We start from the raw sequence: 21,122 nt of genomic DNA, 5'->3' as shown, positions 1-21,122 counted from the left end.
TTCTCGCGAAGCGAAATAACGTGATAATTGCTTTAATGAACATTTATAGCAGTCGTTTTTATATGCGAAATTTGTAGCTTTCGCAGCGAAATTAGAAGAAGTTAACGTGCTTCTTTTTAGGAGAAACAATCTATCTTTTTATGTCGAAAAACTAAATTAACATACTATTCGCGCTTATAACTATATTTTATTACATTTTTCGTAATTCAGTGCCGTATATATTTAGCAATTTAATTTGCACGAAGGAAGATTTTATACATTTCTGCCATACATGGATGGTTACCTTTATTAATAAAGAAAATGCTTTAAATTACTTGGCATAGTTTAAAGATGATTTAAAAAACAAATTTTGAAAGAAATTATCTTCTTATCTGAATGAAATAGATGAAAAGATCAACCGAATAAAATATATTGCGACGCATTTGCCGTATAAAAACATCACTCGTGAAATCTTTCCTTGGAGAAATTTCTTAAAAAAACTTTCTTGCAAGAAAAAAATCACTAAAATAAGATCACGAATTCCTAGAAATTATATTTCTCGAAGAATGTTTACTCGAATAAAATTAAAAATATTGCATCGATATATGATAATAAGAAAAGGAAATATTACGTACTTTAAAATTTTAGTTTATTAAATTGAAATTCAAACATACCACTGATCATAATTTCTACAGAAAATTACTAAAGTTATACTCAAAAAAAAAAAAAAAAAAAATAAAGATATTCAATTAAAAATTCAATCAGATATCGATAATATTTAATTAGAAATTTAATTGGATATCGATAATATTCAATTAAAAAATCATATGTGGGAAATAAATTAAGTACTTTAAGAATTATCATAGTATTACATCATTATTAGTATTAATTATAAAATTGTTAATACTAATATCGATTCATATTAATTCCTATTATACCGTACAACGTCGAATCACATTTTCAATCGTTCGGCTCAATCAACCAGTTTTCATCGTCGAATCGATAATTATGTTGTTCATCACCATCCACAGGCTTTTCAATCGTTTGTTCAGCCGATCTTTTCAGTAAACTCGATGTTTGTCAATACGTGAAACATACACAATGTATCGGCAATCTGATTTCGCGGGAACGAAACGAAGATGCAAGTTATTCCCAGCCTGATTAGAAACTTTCGTCATAAAAGTTTGCCTCTCTCGCTGAAAAATCTTTTCTATATTTTAAACAATTAAAGAAAAATAAACAAAACATGGCTATCGAAGCAAATCTCCAATACCTCGACGCTCACCCTGTTGTTAGAAGTAAAACATATTAAAAAACTGTGCAAAAAGTATGGAAAATTAGAAATGCGAAAGGAAATCTCAGACGCCGATATTGCTCTTCGAAGGAAAACGTGATTAAAATAAAGATATTCTGTTATCAATTGTTACAATGACCAACTTATTTTCCAAGAAAATCCCAAAACAGCTTACAAAATTGCTAAATATTATAGTAACGTGGAAAGATATGGAATATAAAAAATCGCTGCAGAAAGAAATCTCGAACACCGTAAGACTATTCTTCGAAGGAAAACACGCTGCAAAATATATTCTGCTATCAATTGTTGCAATGACCGAACACGGCTTTGGTTATTGGGTCAAAACGAGTAAAAGGACACGTGATGCCTTCACTGGAAGCTTATGTCTTAAGATGCAGATTTTGTTGTATATGGTGGTTCGAAATGCAGCATACTCGTAGTTTTCGAGATATTAACAAAATTCTATTAGTACTATGTACATTACGAGATGCAGCCGACGCGATAGTCGCTTCGCTCGCCGGTCGACGAACTATTTATAATTTATAGTTTGCACGTAGGTATAGGATTATATAGGTTTGGGTTATCCTTTACTTTCCTACTATCGCCTCGACCGTGTTGCGCATGCAGTCACGTATGTATATCTAGGCAAGATGCAATGTATTAGTAATACTAATATATTTTTCTCGATACAATCTCGTGAACTGTGAGTTTCGGACCACCATAGTTGTAATTTTTTAGAGACGAGCTTCCGATCAAGGTATCACACGCCCTCCTATTCGTTGTCCCAATGAGTAAAACGAAATCCAATGACCAACTCATCGCTGAAAAAGTCTGAAAATATGTTGGAAAAATGTGAAACAGAAAAAATGTAGAGCAGAAAACATAGAAAATAATATAAAATAAGAAGAGAAATCTCGGATACCGCGAGGCTCTTTTTCGAAGAAACTTCGCTTTCAAACGCTTTATTCTCGTCCGGAAAAACCGTCTCACGGTTACGGAATCGTGTAGCGACTATCGCGAAAACACAAAAGCCACTGGAGAGGTCGCGATAAAGTCCTGGCACCCTTGAAAAGTGAGAAGAGTGTCAGTATCATTATTTACCCGGGACGTTTTCATGGCGAGAGACCTTGTCGACGATGGCAGATTTCGTTTCCTCGAGAATCGTGTGCCGACCGAATATCGCGGCTCCTGTGTTCACAGGGGTGCGATGTAATTTCTCGTTGACCCATCTGTGATGTTTTGCTCGATATTAGCAAGCTCTCGACGTTAAAGCCGGCCATTTCGAATGGAAACGGCAGCCGCGCAGTTTCCTGCAACCGTGGTGTTATTTTGTAACAAACGGTTTGTAATAATATCACTCGAGATTGCGAGGCTTAACGAAGTCGAAGTTTCGTTTGCATCGTAGTCGAGGCTCTTGATTCCGTTGTAACATAATTAGAAATTGTGATGAGATCGTAGTTTACGTATACAGTAATTCTGTTCGGTTTCTTTCCGTTTCTTCGTTTCAATTATAAGCTTTACATATTTTCACGTCGCATCTACCGCCAATTGTAAGCCATTCATTGGCGAAAGTGACACGATTCTATGATTTTCTTTTATATCGAAGAATCAAAATTATATTGAAAGAATTTGATGTGTTTCGGATAAATTAGACTTCTGTGCGGTCACAGAACCATTTGTTGGACTGCTGATTTAGTTTAGAAGTGGTGCGAGGATTCCGGATTCCAAGAAATTTGACACGAAATTAGATCGGTCGTAGTGTCATTTTCGTGCTGTACGCAAATCGAAGTAAAGGAGATTTTTATTAGCCACTCGGTAGAACTTCGTGTTTAATTCAAAAGAAACTACTTTTGGTGTTTTTAGCTGATACAGTTGTTGATATAAAGTACAAAGTGAAAGCTTAATGCACCTGTTACTTCCTTGCCCTTTAATGTACGCATTAATCTTTTGAGAGAATTTCTCGAAGATAAACATTTTACATACGATCCATAAACGACTTTTTCATGAACTTTCATTTGTTTCTTCATGTTTCTTTATGGACGATTTGAAACTTTTCATAACCACTGTGTTTGTAGATGTGTACTTTATGTATCTTGTAATTATTCGTAACAAATCGTACCGCGGATTATGTAGGTACAGGTGAAAGTATGAGTCGAATGGTAATATTAACGAACGTCGATAACTACTAATTGTAACGACATAATTGGTAGCATTAAAATTGAATTGTATTCATTTCTAACGAGTCATAAAATTCTCTCTTTCTGTCCACGTTATATATTCCGTCATTGTTCGCTTCGCGTTTCTCTATCTTTACTATTTTTATATTTTACTGTATTTATTTATATTATTGCTGTCTACTACTCGTTAATTTCTTTTTTGCTCTTATATTTTAAAGGTGGTACTGACTTTAAGTTAATAAATAAATAGTGATACTTAGAATGGATTTCTTATTTAACTTATAAATATTTCACAATTTGTATAAATGCATTTTTCGGTAGAATGAGCATCATAGAACGCTATCGAAAGATATCGTGAGAAAGACTGGAAAAAACGAATTCAGAGCGACGATGGCGGTAACAACGTGCGTGAAAACGTGACAAATAAATACTGACAGTTCGGTGCCAATATGGGTCGTGATATCACTTTAACAACGACGATAAATCTAATCGCGTGAAAGCCTCGATACCGTAAATATATAGGGTGCTTCGGTAAATACTTAGTATGTATCTTGATATTGTCTGAGCGAGATAAATTTGCACTGGAAAAACTACGTGTAGAAAGGCGACCATTTTATGACAAAGAATTTTTTCAAAGTAGGTCCATTCGTCTTTGTCTTTAGAAGGATAACATTCCATCTTTTAATATTTTTATAATAATTACTAGTATCTTCCGAACAACTATGAAAACTTTTTATTATACCCAGTTTTTATACGTCATGAGACTCTTTGATTATCTAGTATTAATAAATATGATATAGCAAAATGTGTTAATACGTGTAATACATGAAATGTTAATGTAATAAAACATTGAATATTAAAACAAAAGAATATTTTCTGAAAAAACACATCGAAATAATTTCTATGCAGTGCGCGAGTAATTAGTAACGTGAGTTTATACAGAATCATTTAGTTGCTTCTAGTTAATAGCCATAACAACTATAACAACAACGCTATATACGATTGTTCGTTAGTAGTTATAGACACTAATCGAAGATTTCTTGTAGACGATAACGTAAGTGCAAGTAAATCTTGTCGTGTAATGTCTTACATGCCAATAGGAATATCGTAATACAGAATTTAATAGCAACTTCCATTTGTAAATAATTACTAATAGTTTAATATAATAATATAATAATTACTAATAGTTGAAAGATGCCACCGGTACGTCTAACATTGTGTCCGTGTAAAACAACGTAAGTGTAATTATGCGATAAATATGTTCAAACACATGGTCACTAAATATGACCAATTCTATAGTTCTTACTGGGAACATTATAAAATGCACTTTCGTAAGAAAAATAAAAAGTGTTTGAAATATATGATTAGTTATAATTATTTTATTAAATAAATGTATTTTTTTGTGTTTCATACAAGTTATTTAGAGACAAAGAGGATCGATGTTTTCTCTGCAACTAAAATGTAGCACATATAAGCTTTTCTACAATTACGATTCTTTTTCTGATGAATTTCGACTATATTAGTGCAAAAAAATGGAAAGTTTTTCCTTTGGATTATTGTACACTTAAGATTTTATAATAATCAAAACAATTCAACTTGCGAAGATAATGTTAAATCAGTGAAGTATTTTCTCGCTCGTAAAAAATTTGATGTTTAGCACTTACAGTGTTGTCTACGAGAAGCCTTCGATCGTTTATCAAAAATAATAATAGTACAAGATTATATAGATAAATTAAATTATCGACAATTTTTTTTTGTTTCGTTTCAGTGTGACTGATTCTTTATTGTAGAAAAGATATTATTATAAACAAGTAACGTACTATTTTTTATATTAAAAGGCTTAAAAACCTGTCAGAACATCACAACTTTATAATCACTTTGTTTCTTATAAAGGCCTTTTATTAACTGAATTATGACTCTGAGTGGCCAATAAAGTTACGAAGGTAGTCTATAAAAGCGAATGAAACCGTTGGAAATTCTGACAAAGTTTTCCGACATGTAAAGAGCACATTTAGATGCGGTGAGATTTATTGTAGAAATGAAATTTCTTACAACTCGCGTTATGATACCGAAGCTGTACTAAAAATCTTAAATGCGTCTAGTTCCAAATAATTATATTCAAAATGAATATAGCAAACAAATAATATAGCAACTATTTACGTAATCATCTTATGAACGAAATTTCTATGGATTAATAAAAATCTTTATACGAATCAATAAACTGTCGAAATAGACCCGTAGAAAAGTACAATATTATTATTCAATATTAAAATATTATTCTGAAAACGAAAAATCCCTAACAAGTAGTAAATATAATAAATCTGTAGTATTAAATAGATTAAAAAGAATCTTTAAATAAATATGAGTAATGTATTAAATATAGTAAAAAAAAAGTAGTAATTATAGTAAAAGGTAGTAAATCTAAAAATAGTAAATCTTTAATAAATAATATATTTAAAAGCTTCCATAAGGATATACGATTTTTAAATTCGTAGACTGCGCTGGTCCAATATTTTAGCTTTCTGAACGTGATGGACATATACCTGCATGTGATTATAAACCAGGAATAATATCAACTAACACAACAAATGTTAACATGTGTACACCTCAATCGCAGATTTTGTATTTTATGCTTGTATATTATCTGTATTGTATTTATATGCCCTCGAACAACAGTTTCATGTAATAACAAGAGAGAAGATAAACTCTGTATACATATATGGGAATTTTTGCATGGACAGCTGGTTGAATTGGTTTAGTCAAAGTAAAGACGCGAGATTTCGAAATTGCATTGTTTGGTTCGTTTTTAAGAGCGAGTGGTATTATACGAGTTGGTTAAAAAATTTTCCTTCTTTGACCTATATTCTCGCATTGGAGATTAAAGCGTTATAATGGAGAGTTCGTATAATATGCGAATCATTATGACAAGAGATTTGAGAAGCCTGTTCGAATAATATTTGTTAGCGGTCGTACAATTAAAAGTATAATAATTGAAATTTCAAAGATTTGTATGTACAGATTCTTTCCGTTTGTAATATAAAAAAGAAATATGTGTTTTGTCTATGAATTTGTTCGTAAAAGGTGTATGGATTAGATTATTTGTAAATTTTATAATTTTATAAATCTGCTATGCGGAAAGAGAATCGTGGAGCATATTTTCTGCTTTAACTTACAATTTAATCGGCTGAAAAATTGCAGGAAGAAATGGAGTGACTCGAATAAATTACAGATGAATGGTGGGAATAATATTATGCAATTTGCATCATCCAATTTACTTTTGATATACTTTACAATTTTACTTTTTTTAGTTTACATAAGCATAGCATCTGTTTACGATACTTTTAGTATATACATTACAGTGAAATAAGTTTTCCTATAATAATTTAATAGTACGTAATTTCAACCGATTAATAATCCTCGTACGACCGTTTTATTGGAGCTACATCGATTAGTTTTAGATTTGTAATACAGTTCCAAATAAATGCAAATCAAAGCATTAGCCATTAGTAACGATGACAAGGAAATACATTATTCATTATATTTCGGTTGATTGATATACCGGATCAAAATTGAAGCCTTCCCAATTTATTATTATTTATCAATCTCATTACATAGTTATCGAAAATCTGCCTGACAGTGATTTGAATAATTTTTCACGAAAATATTAATTTAACATATACGCAAAACTCTGTAATATAATTGATACGAATAACATAATAATTAATCTCTCAACCAACAAAATGTCGCGATAATATTCAAATTTAATTTACAGAAGAAAGTTCTACACGACTAATAACTCTTAATAAATAAATCAAGTTTTACTACTTTGAAACATACTCGAGCGCAGATTACACGTGTTTCGTCTAACGATGCTTTGAAAAACTAACGAGATACGATCTATACAGGAGAAAAAGAATGTGTTGGAAACCGTACGACCTCGTATCGAAGGGAATTTCCGCAGTAAGAAAAGCGCCATTGGCTAAACCGATAAACACCAGAAAGCTTTAGCCATGCGACTACGTTGAAAAATGTTTGCTTCGAGGCTTCTTTACTGCTCCTGAGTTAGGAATATCCTTTTGATGATACAATCCATGTCGTGGATAAGGGTTCCCTTTTTTGATGCAAAATCTCAATGATACATCGTGGCAACCGTGAAATAAAGTACCAAGGGAGTGAAAAATTGCATGGATGACGAATGATTAAAACCTGTGAATAGATGTTTACGCTGAAATATCGTTTGCGAGCGAAGGATGGTTCGAGCAATGTACTTATACGGGGAATCATCATGCATAGCACCGCGTAAAAATTTGATCACACGTGGCAAGAACGTGTATTGTCTGTGTGAGATTTAGAGGCAGAGTGCAGATCTTTATGCAAATTCGTATTTTCGAGAATATAGTTAAAAAAGTGGAGTCTCGGTAAAAAAAATTATTTTACCTACATCTGATGCATTTTTTTTTTTTTTTTAATTCATTTCTGTGTAATTTCGCACTTTCAAATTTTTTATACACGCATAAAAATTCGTAGCTTTTTTTATAAAAATTTATAAAAATTCGATACGATTGAATCAAGAGAACGCGCGTATCAAAAGGATCGTATTATGTTAAATAGATCATATTAAGTTAAGCTTACGAGAGTTGTGAGATAGAGAGCAATAGCATGTTACAACTTGAAGAAATTATAATTTCACTAAATTCCATGATACCACACTTGGAAGCTGAAGCGTATCCTTCGATAATGCTTGTAAGAATATGAATAATGCTGAAACATTTGCAGCGTTATTAATAACGTTACCCTTGTCCAGAGTTGTTTACTAAAATGATACATTTAATTTCCCGGACACGATCCTACAAAGTTTTACAAAAAGAACGGATTATTATAAAAAATTTTGCATAATGTTAATGTAAGACACGAAAGACGTGACAGATAGTCCTCGTTGTCTGACATAATTTCACACGATTTCACAACGTGCTACCACTTCCGCTGTTATTAGGCTCTTCTTCTTCTTTTCCTCCTTCCTGATCTGCTTCGTCGTTTCCTTCCTCGTTGGCATTCAATTTACTTGTTTCGTTGTCGTCGTTGGAATATTTCATATTTAATTGCTGCGATTGCTGTTTTTGAGGGCTGCGATGCCGCGATATCGATCTCCTATATTGTTTGCCAAATCCGTCGTGACTGGATTCTGGACACATCGAGTTTCTCCTCCTCGCTGCAAAATAATTTATACAACTCTTTTAGCTTAATCGTATCAGAGTTCGTGTAACACCTGTTGACAAAATAAGTCAAGACAGAAAAGAGAACAAAATCTCTGTGATTTGTCGCTACGACTTTTTGTTGCAACAAAAAAAGCGGGTTCTTTATCATTTGCCATTTACATCTGCCCTTATGCCACAAATTGAATCAAGTATTATAGTCGCCAGTCTTCTGACAATGAGTTCAATGAGACACAATAGGCGAGCAGAGGTTTAATTTCGCCAAGCTCTGAAAAATGTCCTCGGCGTCTAAATATAGAGAAAGTCTACGCGAGACAAATCGTTCTTTTCCCCTAGAGAAGAGGCCCTAAACTTAGCCGTAAACTCAGAGGCTTTAAAAAACGAAGAAAGCAACGGCTGAAAAGGGACCAAAGGGAAGGGACATTCAGCCAGATATCGATATTTTGGTAAAAGTCAATTGAAATGAAATCAATTAATACATAGAGAACCTACAAAGAGGACTGCGCGTAGTAAACGCGAGCGTTGTTATTGTAACTCGAGGTAAAGTGTTTTTTATTCAAGGACTTTGTTATTAAACGTATCGTTCAATAACAGAAGATTGTTTATCGTTCATTTCATTTCAATTAACCATCAACTTGATACCGAAGATATAAAAGGTACGAATCTCCAGCGAACGTGATACGCGCACATAAAAATTCAATTTTGTAAGCAAAGCTGTACCGTGCCGACTGGAAGAAGATGGAAGGTTTCGTTTTATCTATATTATCTTTTTATCACTTTTTACGTAAGATCGAAACTTTTATACCCATCTTTAGATGTTTACGCTGTATATCCATAAAGAAGAGCAATACAACGAGGAATTAGTAAAAGCATCTCGGAGATTTTGCTTTGAGTGCACTTAAGTAGCCTGCAAGTAAAAATGTTGCGGTTTCGATTTTTCTCCCTTTTACCCGGTTTCTTTTATTCGAAAAGTCTTTTGTCTTCAGACGAGCACGATATCGAGATGGACTCTTATCAGAATATAAGATAACTCTTGTCAAAATACAAATCTTGCAGAAAAATAAAAATATAATATAATAGCAGATAATAAAAATATAAATTACATAAATTTTGCTAATCACGGTTAATTGCCAATTATTCTAACATCGGTAATTTCGTGCATCGTGTTTCACGATTTAATAACTCGCAAATTGTATAACATTCCATAAGATTAATCTCTTATTTTATAGTCAGTTTACTCTAATTTTATTTAGTTTTCGTATATCGCTGCTCCGAGTCGGTCAAAGTGTCTGGGTATTTGTAAGTAGCATTGTATGTAGTTTTTACCTTTGGCCTTTCTATCCTCGTATTCGCTACAGTCCGACAAATCGCTGTAGTTACTTGGATCCCTCCGCTTCGTCTTGGTTCTTTTACGATTAGGCGAACCCGACGTGTTTCCAATATCTGCTTCAAGCCTGCTGTTCGAGATCTTGTGTCGCGGTGACCGAACACTTTCTCCCTTTTCTTTGTACTTTAGTTTTCGTATCTCTCCGATGTGCTTTGGCTCGTCGCGTTTCCTGGATCTGCTGCGACGTTTTCGTCTTTTCTGACTATCGCTGCGTCTTCGTCTTTTCTCGCCGCGTGGCCTCCTTCGTTTCTCTCTTAAACGATTAATTTCCATCGTTATATTATTCATTCCTTATTATATTCGTTATATATTAGATTCTTAAACTTAATCCTGCGTAGACAAGCCTGATGGTTCAAGTAAAACTTCTGCCTTGAAAATTCCTTCGAACAAACATTTTGTTTCGATGGGAAAAAGTCAAATACTTCGGGAATCTAGCGAAGGAATAATTGTATGTAATAATTGTATCTATGTAAGATAAGGAACAATCGTATAATGTTACAAAGATTTTGACAAGTATTTCAAATTTTTTCCAAATCCTGCAACAGTGTGAAAATTAAGCTCGAACGCTTAAACGATCCGGTATAGCAACAGAACGTGAAAAAATACATTTACCTATGAACGTTTGAGATGAAACGCAATATGAATCAGTGGAAGTAACTATTTTCTGATATAGTGGAATACTTTTATTCCTCTGACGTTTGAAAATGGAAAAAATCATTTCTTATAAAAATGGAGAATATACTTTTCTATGAGAATGAGAAGCACGTGTTTGTGCGTATTTTTTGAAACGCGCGCACTAGGCTTTAAGATCTATAAAACCTTGTCTAGAAATAGAGGATATTCTTATCTGCAAGAATCTGCCTAAGTCTTATAAAAGAAATAGAGGATGTTCTTTCAATCAGAGAAAGGGATACATATTCGATGAGTTCTATAGAAAACACCTTTTTTAAATCTATAAAATTTCTTATAAAAATAGCGAATGTCCTTTTCTATAGGGCTGAAGGATATATACACTTCTACGTGGTCTTTGAAATACAATTTTTTTAAAATCTATAAAACTTTCTATAGAAACGGAAAATGCCTTTTCCTGTAAGAACGGGGGTATGTATTTATACGTGTTCGTTGGAATGCAGTGCTTTTAAAGCTGCAGTCGCATTACAGAAATATGACTTTTCGGGTAAAGCGAAAATTGTATGGAGCAATGCATAGAATGATTAACCGATTTTCAACTGATCTAAAGTTTTTCGGAATGGGAGTATCGGGATATTGACAGAATAGTTATCGAACAGTGTCTTTTTTTTATTTTTCTATTTTCTCTCTGCAACGTAGTTGTTCTTTCTATCGCGTCTCATCAGAATATTTTCATTATCTAATTCTTTTATTATTATAGTATTATATTTTAACGAAATCACGAAAAATTATTCAAGCTCGCGTTAAAAACGCCTTTTCTCCTCATATCGTTATAACGAATTACAGTTTTAACCATCGCACTGTGCAGAAAACACAGTTCCGCAAGTAGTTGGCAAACATTTAATCTAGAATTTCCAAAGACTCTATGAGCAGTTCGAAAGCAATTATACATTTTGTTATCTAACATCTATAAATTCAGACGTTGGAAACTTATGATTTAACACTTTACTCCGACAATTGAATCCATATAATGTTATTACCAATGTTATTCTAATCCGTATAGTACTAAAAATTTGTTGAACTATATCAACCTTGTTGCATTATTAATCGCCCCAATTTTTTGAGTTTCTGTTTTATGTAGAGTTTAAAAAAGCCGCTCAAAATTCTTCAATACTTTCCCAAGTTTCCAGAACATTGTCAAACAGCTTTTTATTGCTACGTGTTACCTTAATCGTTCTTAAGGGAAGCAAAATTTCAAGAAAGATGTGGAGAAAATGTGAACTGATTTAAAATTACTGGGAATTAATCTAAGCGTTAATGTTAGTCTAAGGTTTAATTTATTTACTCGAGATATTGATCGTCTCATCCTAACATTTTTTAATTTTCGATGAAAATACGCAAATATATAGAATATACATATTTCTTAGATTTCCTATAGAATATACATATTTTTAAGGTTGTAGAGATTAATTGCTCAAAGTGGTTAGAGCAAAGTATAACTGCTCAAGGATCGCGTCAATTTAACGATTACCTACGTAAAGGGACAAGTTGACATTCTGCTCCGCATGACGTCTGCGTTTAACATCGTTTTACGAAGACGAGAACTTGCGTAACTATATTATCCGACTGATATTAATTGGATCATAGTCTCACTAGTCACAGGGAATCATAGAAAGTTATAATGAAACGCGATTGAGCATGCTATTAAGGTACAGAGGACAAAAGTTCTTGCTATCCAAGATACTTTCTCTCGCGTGTTCTAAGAAATAAACACGTTCATCGCCTATCGATTAGATAGCGTGGTAAATAACAATTGAAAAATAGTGATAGAAGTTACCGCAAATTACATTCGTCGATTTGAGTTAGATTGCGAGTATCTTTGCAAACATGCATTTTTCTTAACACAACTGAAAAAGTTGCACCTAAATATTGATTTGCTCCACTCTCTAAATATTATAGCGAGTGCTCTATTTTGGATATGTTATACATAGTTCTGTATTTTATCTTATTTTTGCACATTTCAATTTCCAATAAACGCACGAATGCTCGCATTTTGATTATAATATATCGATTCTCGAAATATATAATGTAGCGGTGTTTAGCGTGATAAAAACTCAAAGACGCAAAGACCCTGGGTTCAATCATAATTAATCGATCGTTATATAATTAACCTATTTTCCTCTTCGTCGTTGGATTGACTTCTCGAAGACGTTTGTTGTATGTCGGATATGTTCGTTCCATCGGCAGATCTCTGTTCGTTATTCTCCTTCACGGACTGCTTAATCGGAGCTGGATTTAACGTGAACACTGCCTTGTAACGACCACTTCTATGCCGCAACAATCCGGCATTCACCGCGTGCTTCAGAGCCCGATGAACCTGAAAGCTTTTCTCATAAGAAACGACAAATGGGAAGCTTGCGGGAAACGTTGAGCGCATTTTCGTGTTTTATAATTGAGAAGTTGAGAGGACAAAAATAATGGAAGCACCAAAAATTTGTAATGCAAGTCCTATTTCAAGGCGTCTATGTAAATACCAGAGGCGAAAATTCTTAACGTACATAAAAAATATGCTCTTGTTACGGTACAACGCTTAAATAATGTAAACTTTCATTATTTACCATATTATCGCTTATTTTTGACAGTGCTGTAAATAATTATAGACGCAAACACGTTGCTTGTACTATCTTTTTGAGATTTCTGAAAAACCACTGATCGTGTCTGGATATGTGGAGAGAAATTTTTTTTTTAGTCTAACGTCGTAGGATGTCAGGAGATGTTACATGGCGAAATATTGCCTTTCATAACCGAAATAATAGACAGAGAAACGATTTTTCAACGAGACAGTGCTCCTACTCATATAGTTGCGACTACAAAATAATGGTTTCAAGATTTCGGAAACCAAGTATGGGGAACAGCGAGTAATTCCAACATAGAATTTCTTCAACGATTCCCATCAAAAACTTTAAGATCTTTAATAGATGCACCTTGGTATGTTACCAACGAAACAATACATCGCGACCTTAAGATACCTACAGTTAAAGAAGAAATATCCAAATTGAGTAATAGATATAACGCAAGAATTAACAACCACCAAAACCCATTAGTTACTCAATTACTTGACACGACGGATCAGATCCGCAGGCTAAAAAGACATTACCCTCTAGATTTAAATATTCATTTATTAATAATCATTTATTATTCACGTTATAGTACCACGCCAGAATAATTTACTTATAATTCTCAATGAGAATCGATTGTAAACTACTTCCAAATAAAAAAAAAAGTTTTCGGAATAGAATTATTATCATGACCAGCTTTGAGTCTCAATCTGAAACCGATCGAGAACTTGCGGAGAATTGTACAATAGCAAAAAAGATTTACGATCAGGATAAGCCGCCTATAGAAAATATCGTGGAACTTAAGAAAGAAATAAAATCCGCATGGGCGAATATTCGAAAGGAAACTTTAAATAAGTTGGTAGATAGTGTACCTAACAAATTAATAGAAGTAATCAGAAATAAAGGAACATCCATTAAATATTTAGCGAAAACGTAACAAAGTTAACATCGAGTTTATATTCTTACACAGTCAAAAATACAATTTTAAGAGGAAATTTCATTTCTTCCAAACTTCGAGAGAAGAAAATTGTTCTTTTATATTACAATATGAAACTATATCAACAATTTTGCCAATTTCCGTTTCAGTATTATGACAAATCTATCTAAACTGATAGTAAGATATTCAATGTTAATACTACCAGTGATATTTAAATAGCAAATATATGCATTTATATGTATTATAAATATAATAAAAATATTATTGCAATGTTTATTAATATGTAATTTAGATTTATATTGTAATGACTCCATAAAAAGGTAACGAGTGTTGCTTCTAATTGCTAATTCAGCATTAATTTTTACAATGTGCGCAAATTCGCATATTGTTATTACAAATCGATCAGAGTGCCCGTATACTTTTGAGCGATCGTGTATATAAATTTAGTGAGGAAACAAACAGTCAAAAGTGTGACTAATCGTAGTGTTGGTAATTTCATTACTTGTACGTTCTACTTGAAATTGTTTTGAAATTATATAATTTACCAGCAGAATTTTATTGGATATTAAATATCACTAATATAACATTAAGATAAGTAGGAGCAAACACTGTCTGTTCGAATGTATAATCGTTGGAAACTGCGGCATTAAGGAAAATGCTGGAAAATGCTCCTTCTTCCACGAAGGATGGAAGCTTCGAGGCGTCTGGTGGATCGTCAAAGACGTTCGAAGATTCTTAGAGCGCTTCGAATTGTTTGACAACCAACTACAGCATCATTGTGAAAATCTTGTAAATTCATGGAACCAGCCCTTCGCAGATCGTTCGCCTTTCTATCACACGTAATTTCGAGGAATTTCTAATTTTTAATTTTCTCAAAGAGAAAATTTTCGCGAACACTAAAGACTAAAAATAGAAATCGAACCGTAGATAAGGATAAAGATGAGCTTCAAGGATTAAAATACTAAAAATATTAAAATACTAAAAATATTTGTTTGACGATTAGAAAATTTCGATCGTCAAAACTCGAACAAATCGCTTCTCCTCTTCTCGATTTTTAAGTTATTAATTATTTGGAGTAACTTGCTCCAAATTTACTTGCGCGTAAGTGAAAAAAATAACTTCATAATCGAAATCCACGTATCTTTAAATTTTCAAATTTAGCTATTATGTAAAAAAAGAGATACACCGATAAGTATCTTAGAAATTTTTCAAATCGTTTGAAATCCTAGGAGTAGTGGGAAAAATTCGTCTTTCGTTACATTTACTAAATCGTATCATTTGCATAATGAATATACCATGAAACTCGTCCCATCCTTGAAAAATCAAATAACTCTTTACGAGTGCGAAAATTAATATTGGAATAAGCAGAAAGAAACGAGAAAAACGTAAGGAAATGGTATGATTTTCAATTGACAATGTCGAATCACTAGGAATCGTAGGAAATTAATTTACGTTCACCCCTCTGTCACCTGCATCGTCAAGTTCCTCGGGGGACCCTTGGAAGTTTGTCGAAGGAAGTCGAGGACATCTCGAGCGGTGGATCCTTTCCCCTCACATAGATGCACCACGGCATCGAGTACGCGATTCATTAGTCGTGGATTCGACGCATACACCATGGTTGATTCGCTTCCAACCTCTTGCAACTACGCTGCATGGAAATATAAAATAATATGTATATTATATATATAAAATATATATATAATACAATTATATGAATATGTAATAAATATAATATATTAATAGATATAAAGTATTAAATATAATATAATTATATAATATATCATATATATAAGATGTACATATATAATATAATATAAAAGTTTCTTTCGTTTTATGAAGAAATAATGGATGCCCAACATTTTTCTTTTATATTATTTTCCTGAATTATATATGATCTATTTAGTACTAAAAAAAATTATACAAATACAAATTTTAGTACTACAAAATGGATCATACATAATTCAATAAAATAATATAAAATAAACAAATAAAACGAAAGAAACTTTTGGAACAACCTAATATATATAATAAATATATAGTATAGTATATATATATAGTATGTGCAACATGTCATGTAATAAATAATAGCTAATAATATTAATAAATAAGAATGATTAATTATATGCTGTAATATAATACGTAAATATAAATATGTATAATATAGTAATACGCAGGGAGTCCACTGTATGAAAAAATAGTTCAAACAAAAAGTCAATGGCTTCTAAAGGGGTATAATTTGGTGTAACTATATTTTTTTGGATGGACAAGCAGATAGAGATCATATGAATGCAAAGGTAACGCAAACATAAGAATACCGCGTCGCGTCTTTTCTTTTCTCTCATACATTACGTTAGACAAATTAAAGTTAACATATTTACTGAACTAAAATAGTTTTTTGTTATGAATAGGTTAACACATTGTTGTAGGGAATACCGAGACGCATCGATTACTGTGTTTAAAATTACATGATTCCATTTACAAAAACGTACATCACCTTCATACGATCTCTACCTGGTCATGTACAAAAAGACTAAATACTCTGGATTACGTCCCCTTTGAAATCATTCACTTTTTGTCTGAACCATTTTTCATGATACAATTGATAGTTTTTCAGTAATTTGCATGATTTTTTTATAACCGAGCATACTGTATAAAGTAGCTGTACAGTATACACCCTGTATAATAATAACAGTAGTATAAAATATGATAAAAACAGATAATAACGGAATAAATAATGAACTTTGAAAATAATTACTAACTTTATCATTGTTACAGCTTATTTTTAATGAAGCAGTTCTTCTATATCAAATTGATGAATTGATGATTAAGATAATTTACTAATATCATTCAAAAGTCTAATTATAAAAATGATTGAAAACAGAGTTTCGAATTTATTAATTTACATAATAAGCACATAATTAGCATAAATTATGCTAAATATTTTAGGATTATGTATTGTTATTACTATGTGCACGGTAACGAGTATAGAAAGAGATGATTGCCTTTATGATAAATGAGAATATAATTTAAAAGAAAGTAGATAGTAAGATGCGACTTTTACCTCCTGAAGATTTAAATCCTAAGAGAACGTAGGTACTCGAATCATAACATTGCCGAAATAAATCGATGGTATAATTATGCAAATTGGAATTTCTCCAAACCACAAATTTAATTAGAACATATCGAATTTTACTCGGATCAACAGCAAACTGACGCGTAATGCAACGCGTTGCTGGGCAGTTTTATTGTCATTTTTTAATCTCGATTCTGCAATCAAACGTTGCTAATTTCAATAGCTACGTTTGAATGTGTCAGTTTGATAGAAATTGTATCATTTCATCGAAAATACCGAAATCATAAAACGATACTACAACTTGACATACATTTGTTCTCTTTTTTTTCTGAAATACTGGAGTTTCCTCGTGATAAAATATACAGATAATTAAATTGTATTTTCTGAATATCTTCTAATTAATTCTAAAAACTGTATTACAATTACACGACGACTGTGTAATGAAATGAAAGTTATATACATTTTATAGCGATATAATGAGCATAATCTGTTCTATACAGAAACGCAATTTATTATTTAAATACTATATATATGAACACAGTGTGCAAGATATTTACATTATGAATGATATTGCAATTACATTATTATAATTATTCTATTTAACAAATATGTAACCGTTAATTTATAACTTGTAATTTACCAGTTTATTATTGTAATAATAATAATTTATTGATTGTCAAATTATTATGTACAGTTCGATGTAGTTTCGATCTATAATATTATTTGCTACTTAACTACTTTCACATACAAGATATCCCTCTCAAACACAAATTTTTTAATACAATAATGATCTAACGTCGAACTTGTGCTTATCTTTACACAGTTATCTCAGCTATCTTCTTTCATGTACAACGTCGTATCGAGAACATTGTCACGTACTGTTCGATCACACACAACCTCCCTCATAAGTATCAGTACACTCGATGGTTTGCTATCAGGGAATCGGTTAATCGATCAGAGAAGAAGAAGTATGATTCAAAATACACGACAAAAATGTAGAGATCTACTTGCAAAATCTATAAAAGAACAACGAATTGATATAATTGAATAATTAATTTTTTATTTTGATCTAAATCTCCATTGAAAGAAATTGCAATAAGAGAAATTTGCTCAAAATCTAATGGAAATTTAGAATCTGGTATGTAAAATCGTTTACGACATATATGAAATCAAATAACGCCAAATAGAATGGACAAACTAATAATACATATGTATAAGATACGGTGAAAAATTATTAAACCAAAGTCTGAACGATATCTTTTACTCCGCAAAGAAAGAAGTTCAATGGTGCGGAATTTAGGTGATCTACGAGAAGCGTTACCATGGTAGATTTATCACAATCGCTGTATTCTACTATTCTATGTGACACTGCAATGACTTCGTCTATATCATTTTCGTACGAGTCTACTTCCTCATTTTCTTCTGTCACTTCATGCAGCAAAAGTTTGCCACGTACTCTCTTCGGTGTTTCCTTGGTTTCTTCGGTTTTTTCATGATCAATTAGTCACGTGCTACCATATTGCTGCTATCTTTTAAACTTAATTTTTTATGAATTCCAATTACATTTCTGTTCGTAAAACAATTGTGTAAACACTTCGTATGTTTACATACGGTATTGTAATAGAACATTTCACTAACAGAACGTTCATATAATACAACATTCAACTAACAGAACGTTCATATAACAGAAGGTTTAGCTAACAGAACGTTCATATAACAGAAGGTTTAGCTAACAGAACGTTTATATATCATACTCTCCATATAATAGAACGTTTAATTAACAAAACTTTCGTATAATAGAACATTCAACTAATACAACGTTCATATAACAGAAGGTTCAACTAACAGAACGTTCATATAGTAAGACGTTCAACTAACAGAATATCCACATAATAACGTTTCGATAATAAAAAAAATCCAACTAATAGAACGTTTATATAATATAATAGCTATATAATAGAATATGTCACTAAGAAAACGTTCGTATAATGGAACATTCAACTAACAGAACGTACATAAAACAGAAGGTTCAGCTAATAGAACGTTCATATAACATAATCTCTATATAATAGAACGTTTAACTAACAAAACGTTCGTATAACAGAACATTCAACTAACAGAACGTTCATAAAGCAAAAAGTTCATATAGTAGAACGTTCAACTATCAGAATGTTCACGTAATAAAACGTTCTAGTAATAAAAAAGTTCAACTAACAGTTCAACAACTAACTTTCATGTAATAGAACTTTCATGTAACAGAACGTTCATATAACGTAACGTCTAAATAATAGAACGTTGAACTAACAGAACGTTTATATAATAAAGCATTCACACAACGGGTGTTCATATAACGATAGATCTACTACATTCTACAATTTTGGAAAATGTCTAGGACGGAAGGTCGAACGAGAAGCGACCTGATTATCGACGAATGTCGCGGTGAGCTAAATTGCAAGTCAAACGCACCCTCGGAAGTACCTTTCCCCCAGTGTTGCTTTCGCACTCGCGTGTGTACTCTCGTAGGACGACGTGTTTACCAGTCGAGGCATGTTTACTGGAATTTGCGGCCTGTTCGTTTTCCAACGTGAACGCCATCGCAAAGACCGTTTTCAATCGTTCTGTATTCTCCGTTGACTAGAGCTCCGACCGAGTTTCAACGCTGGAAACGATGTCCACGATGACCACAAAGGAAGAACGGATGAATTAATTCGCTAATTCGATTCCTTTCTGCATCCGTCAATTGGCTGCACCCGCACGTCCGTTCTTTGGGCCGCGGTTACAGAATAGTATTAATTATCGCCGATCAACCTCGTAATTGAAACGTTCTCCACCGGACGTGAATGCACGTACTCAAGCGTGATGCGGAATCATTGTTCGATGCACAGCTTGAACGGCGAATTTCATTGATCGAAGAAAATACGACGATTCGAGGTTCTTTAAGCAAATTGCTTGTCGTTGAAGGATTTAGAGAGGACCAAGAGATGATTGGTTGATTGTAAAATACCTAGCGTAATGTTGTACGTTTGTCCAAGGTTTTTCGTTTAAGATATTTATTTCAAAAGGATAAACAGTCGTTATAGATAAGATACAGTTATCGATTACAAGATACAGTTATCGCGTAGTGATAGATAGGATTGAAAATTGTAAATTATAAATTATTAGTGAAAATAATTAGTAACATAACATTTGCAATTTTTCCAGTCAATTTATATTACGGAATTTTGTCTTCTAACATTACAAAAACGAAATTCCAATGATTTGTTTCCAGTATGATCGACTTCGTAAATAAAACTTTCAATGTTTATGGTCTTTTTAAAATTAGTATTAAATTATTATTCAACGTATGTATTTCGATCGTTCTATAGCAAAGTTATTACAAAACTAGAACTTTGATTCGTTATCGTTGATAATCCTTTGGTCTATTTTTTACTGTATTCCCCAACCTGAATTTTTCAAATCATTAAAAAGATAATTTTTTTCCAGTCGTCCCCAGAGAGATCTTCCGTCGTTAAAATATCATTCATCGAACGTTTAACGAACTTCCGCCGTGAATTTGCCTCTTTTTCTCTTCTCTCTTCTTTTCTTCGCCTGCGCCATTTGCCGCGTAATAAAGCCGGAATAATTTTGAATTTTATTTTCACTCGTCGATGAATGAATCACCATCAACGGCACACTCGACGAAGTTTCACCATCGACGTTCTACCCGGAATAACCGATCGAATGGACACTCGAAACGGATTCGATTCGACTGTCCGCTAGCAAAAATTGTTCCTCTCTAATTCGAGCAGTTCTCTGTAAAACTACTTGAAAGGAT

At 32.5% G+C, this 21,122-nt stretch overlaps 2 protein-coding genes across 2 annotated transcripts in view; one reads left to right on the top strand and one right to left on the bottom strand.

Moving 5' to 3' along the window:
* LOC117213810 (gamma-aminobutyric acid receptor alpha-like) overlaps positions 1 to 21,122 on the top strand; it is a 75,107-nt gene that overhangs the window by 2,488 nt on the left and 51,497 nt on the right. The gene's annotated exons all lie outside the window — the stretch shown is intronic.
* LOC117213819 (luc7-like protein 3) lies at positions 8,240 to 15,875 on the bottom strand. The gene is made up of 4 exons (XM_033459513.1): positions 15,705 to 15,875; positions 12,852 to 13,057; positions 9,990 to 10,303; positions 8,240 to 8,659 (listed from the first exon to the last, which is right to left on the bottom strand). Exons 1-4 carry the CDS (start codon positions 15,849 to 15,851, stop codon positions 8,412 to 8,414), a joined length of 915 nt encoding a protein of 304 aa, XP_033315404.1. The 5' UTR covers positions 15,852 to 15,875; the 3' UTR covers positions 8,240 to 8,411.

The sequence above is a fragment of the Bombus bifarius genome, unplaced genomic scaffold (assembly GCF_011952205.1).
Source record: "Bombus bifarius isolate JDL3187 unplaced genomic scaffold, Bbif_JDL3187 scf7180000009125, whole genome shotgun sequence".
Classification (NCBI taxonomy): domain Eukaryota; kingdom Metazoa; phylum Arthropoda; class Insecta; order Hymenoptera; family Apidae; genus Bombus; species Bombus bifarius.
Note: the sequence above shows the minus strand (reverse complement) of the source record. Positions and strands in the feature narration are given on the sequence as shown.

What these genes read in the sequence shown, in the direction of transcription:
- LOC117213819 (XM_033459513.1), bottom strand. Translation starts at nt 15,851, where the DNA reads ATGGTGTATGCGTCGAATCCACGACTAATGAATCGCGTACTCGATGCC. An exon ending in CGAGGAACTTGACGATGCAG is followed by an intron (nt 13,058 to 15,704) that starts GTGACAGAGGGG and finishes AAAAGCTTTCAG; the next exon opens with GTTCATCGGGCTCTGAAGCA. An exon ending in AACGACGAAGAGGAAAATAG is followed by an intron (nt 10,304 to 12,851) that starts GTTAATTATATA and finishes TAATCGTTTAAG; the next exon opens with AGAGAAACGAAGGAGGCCAC.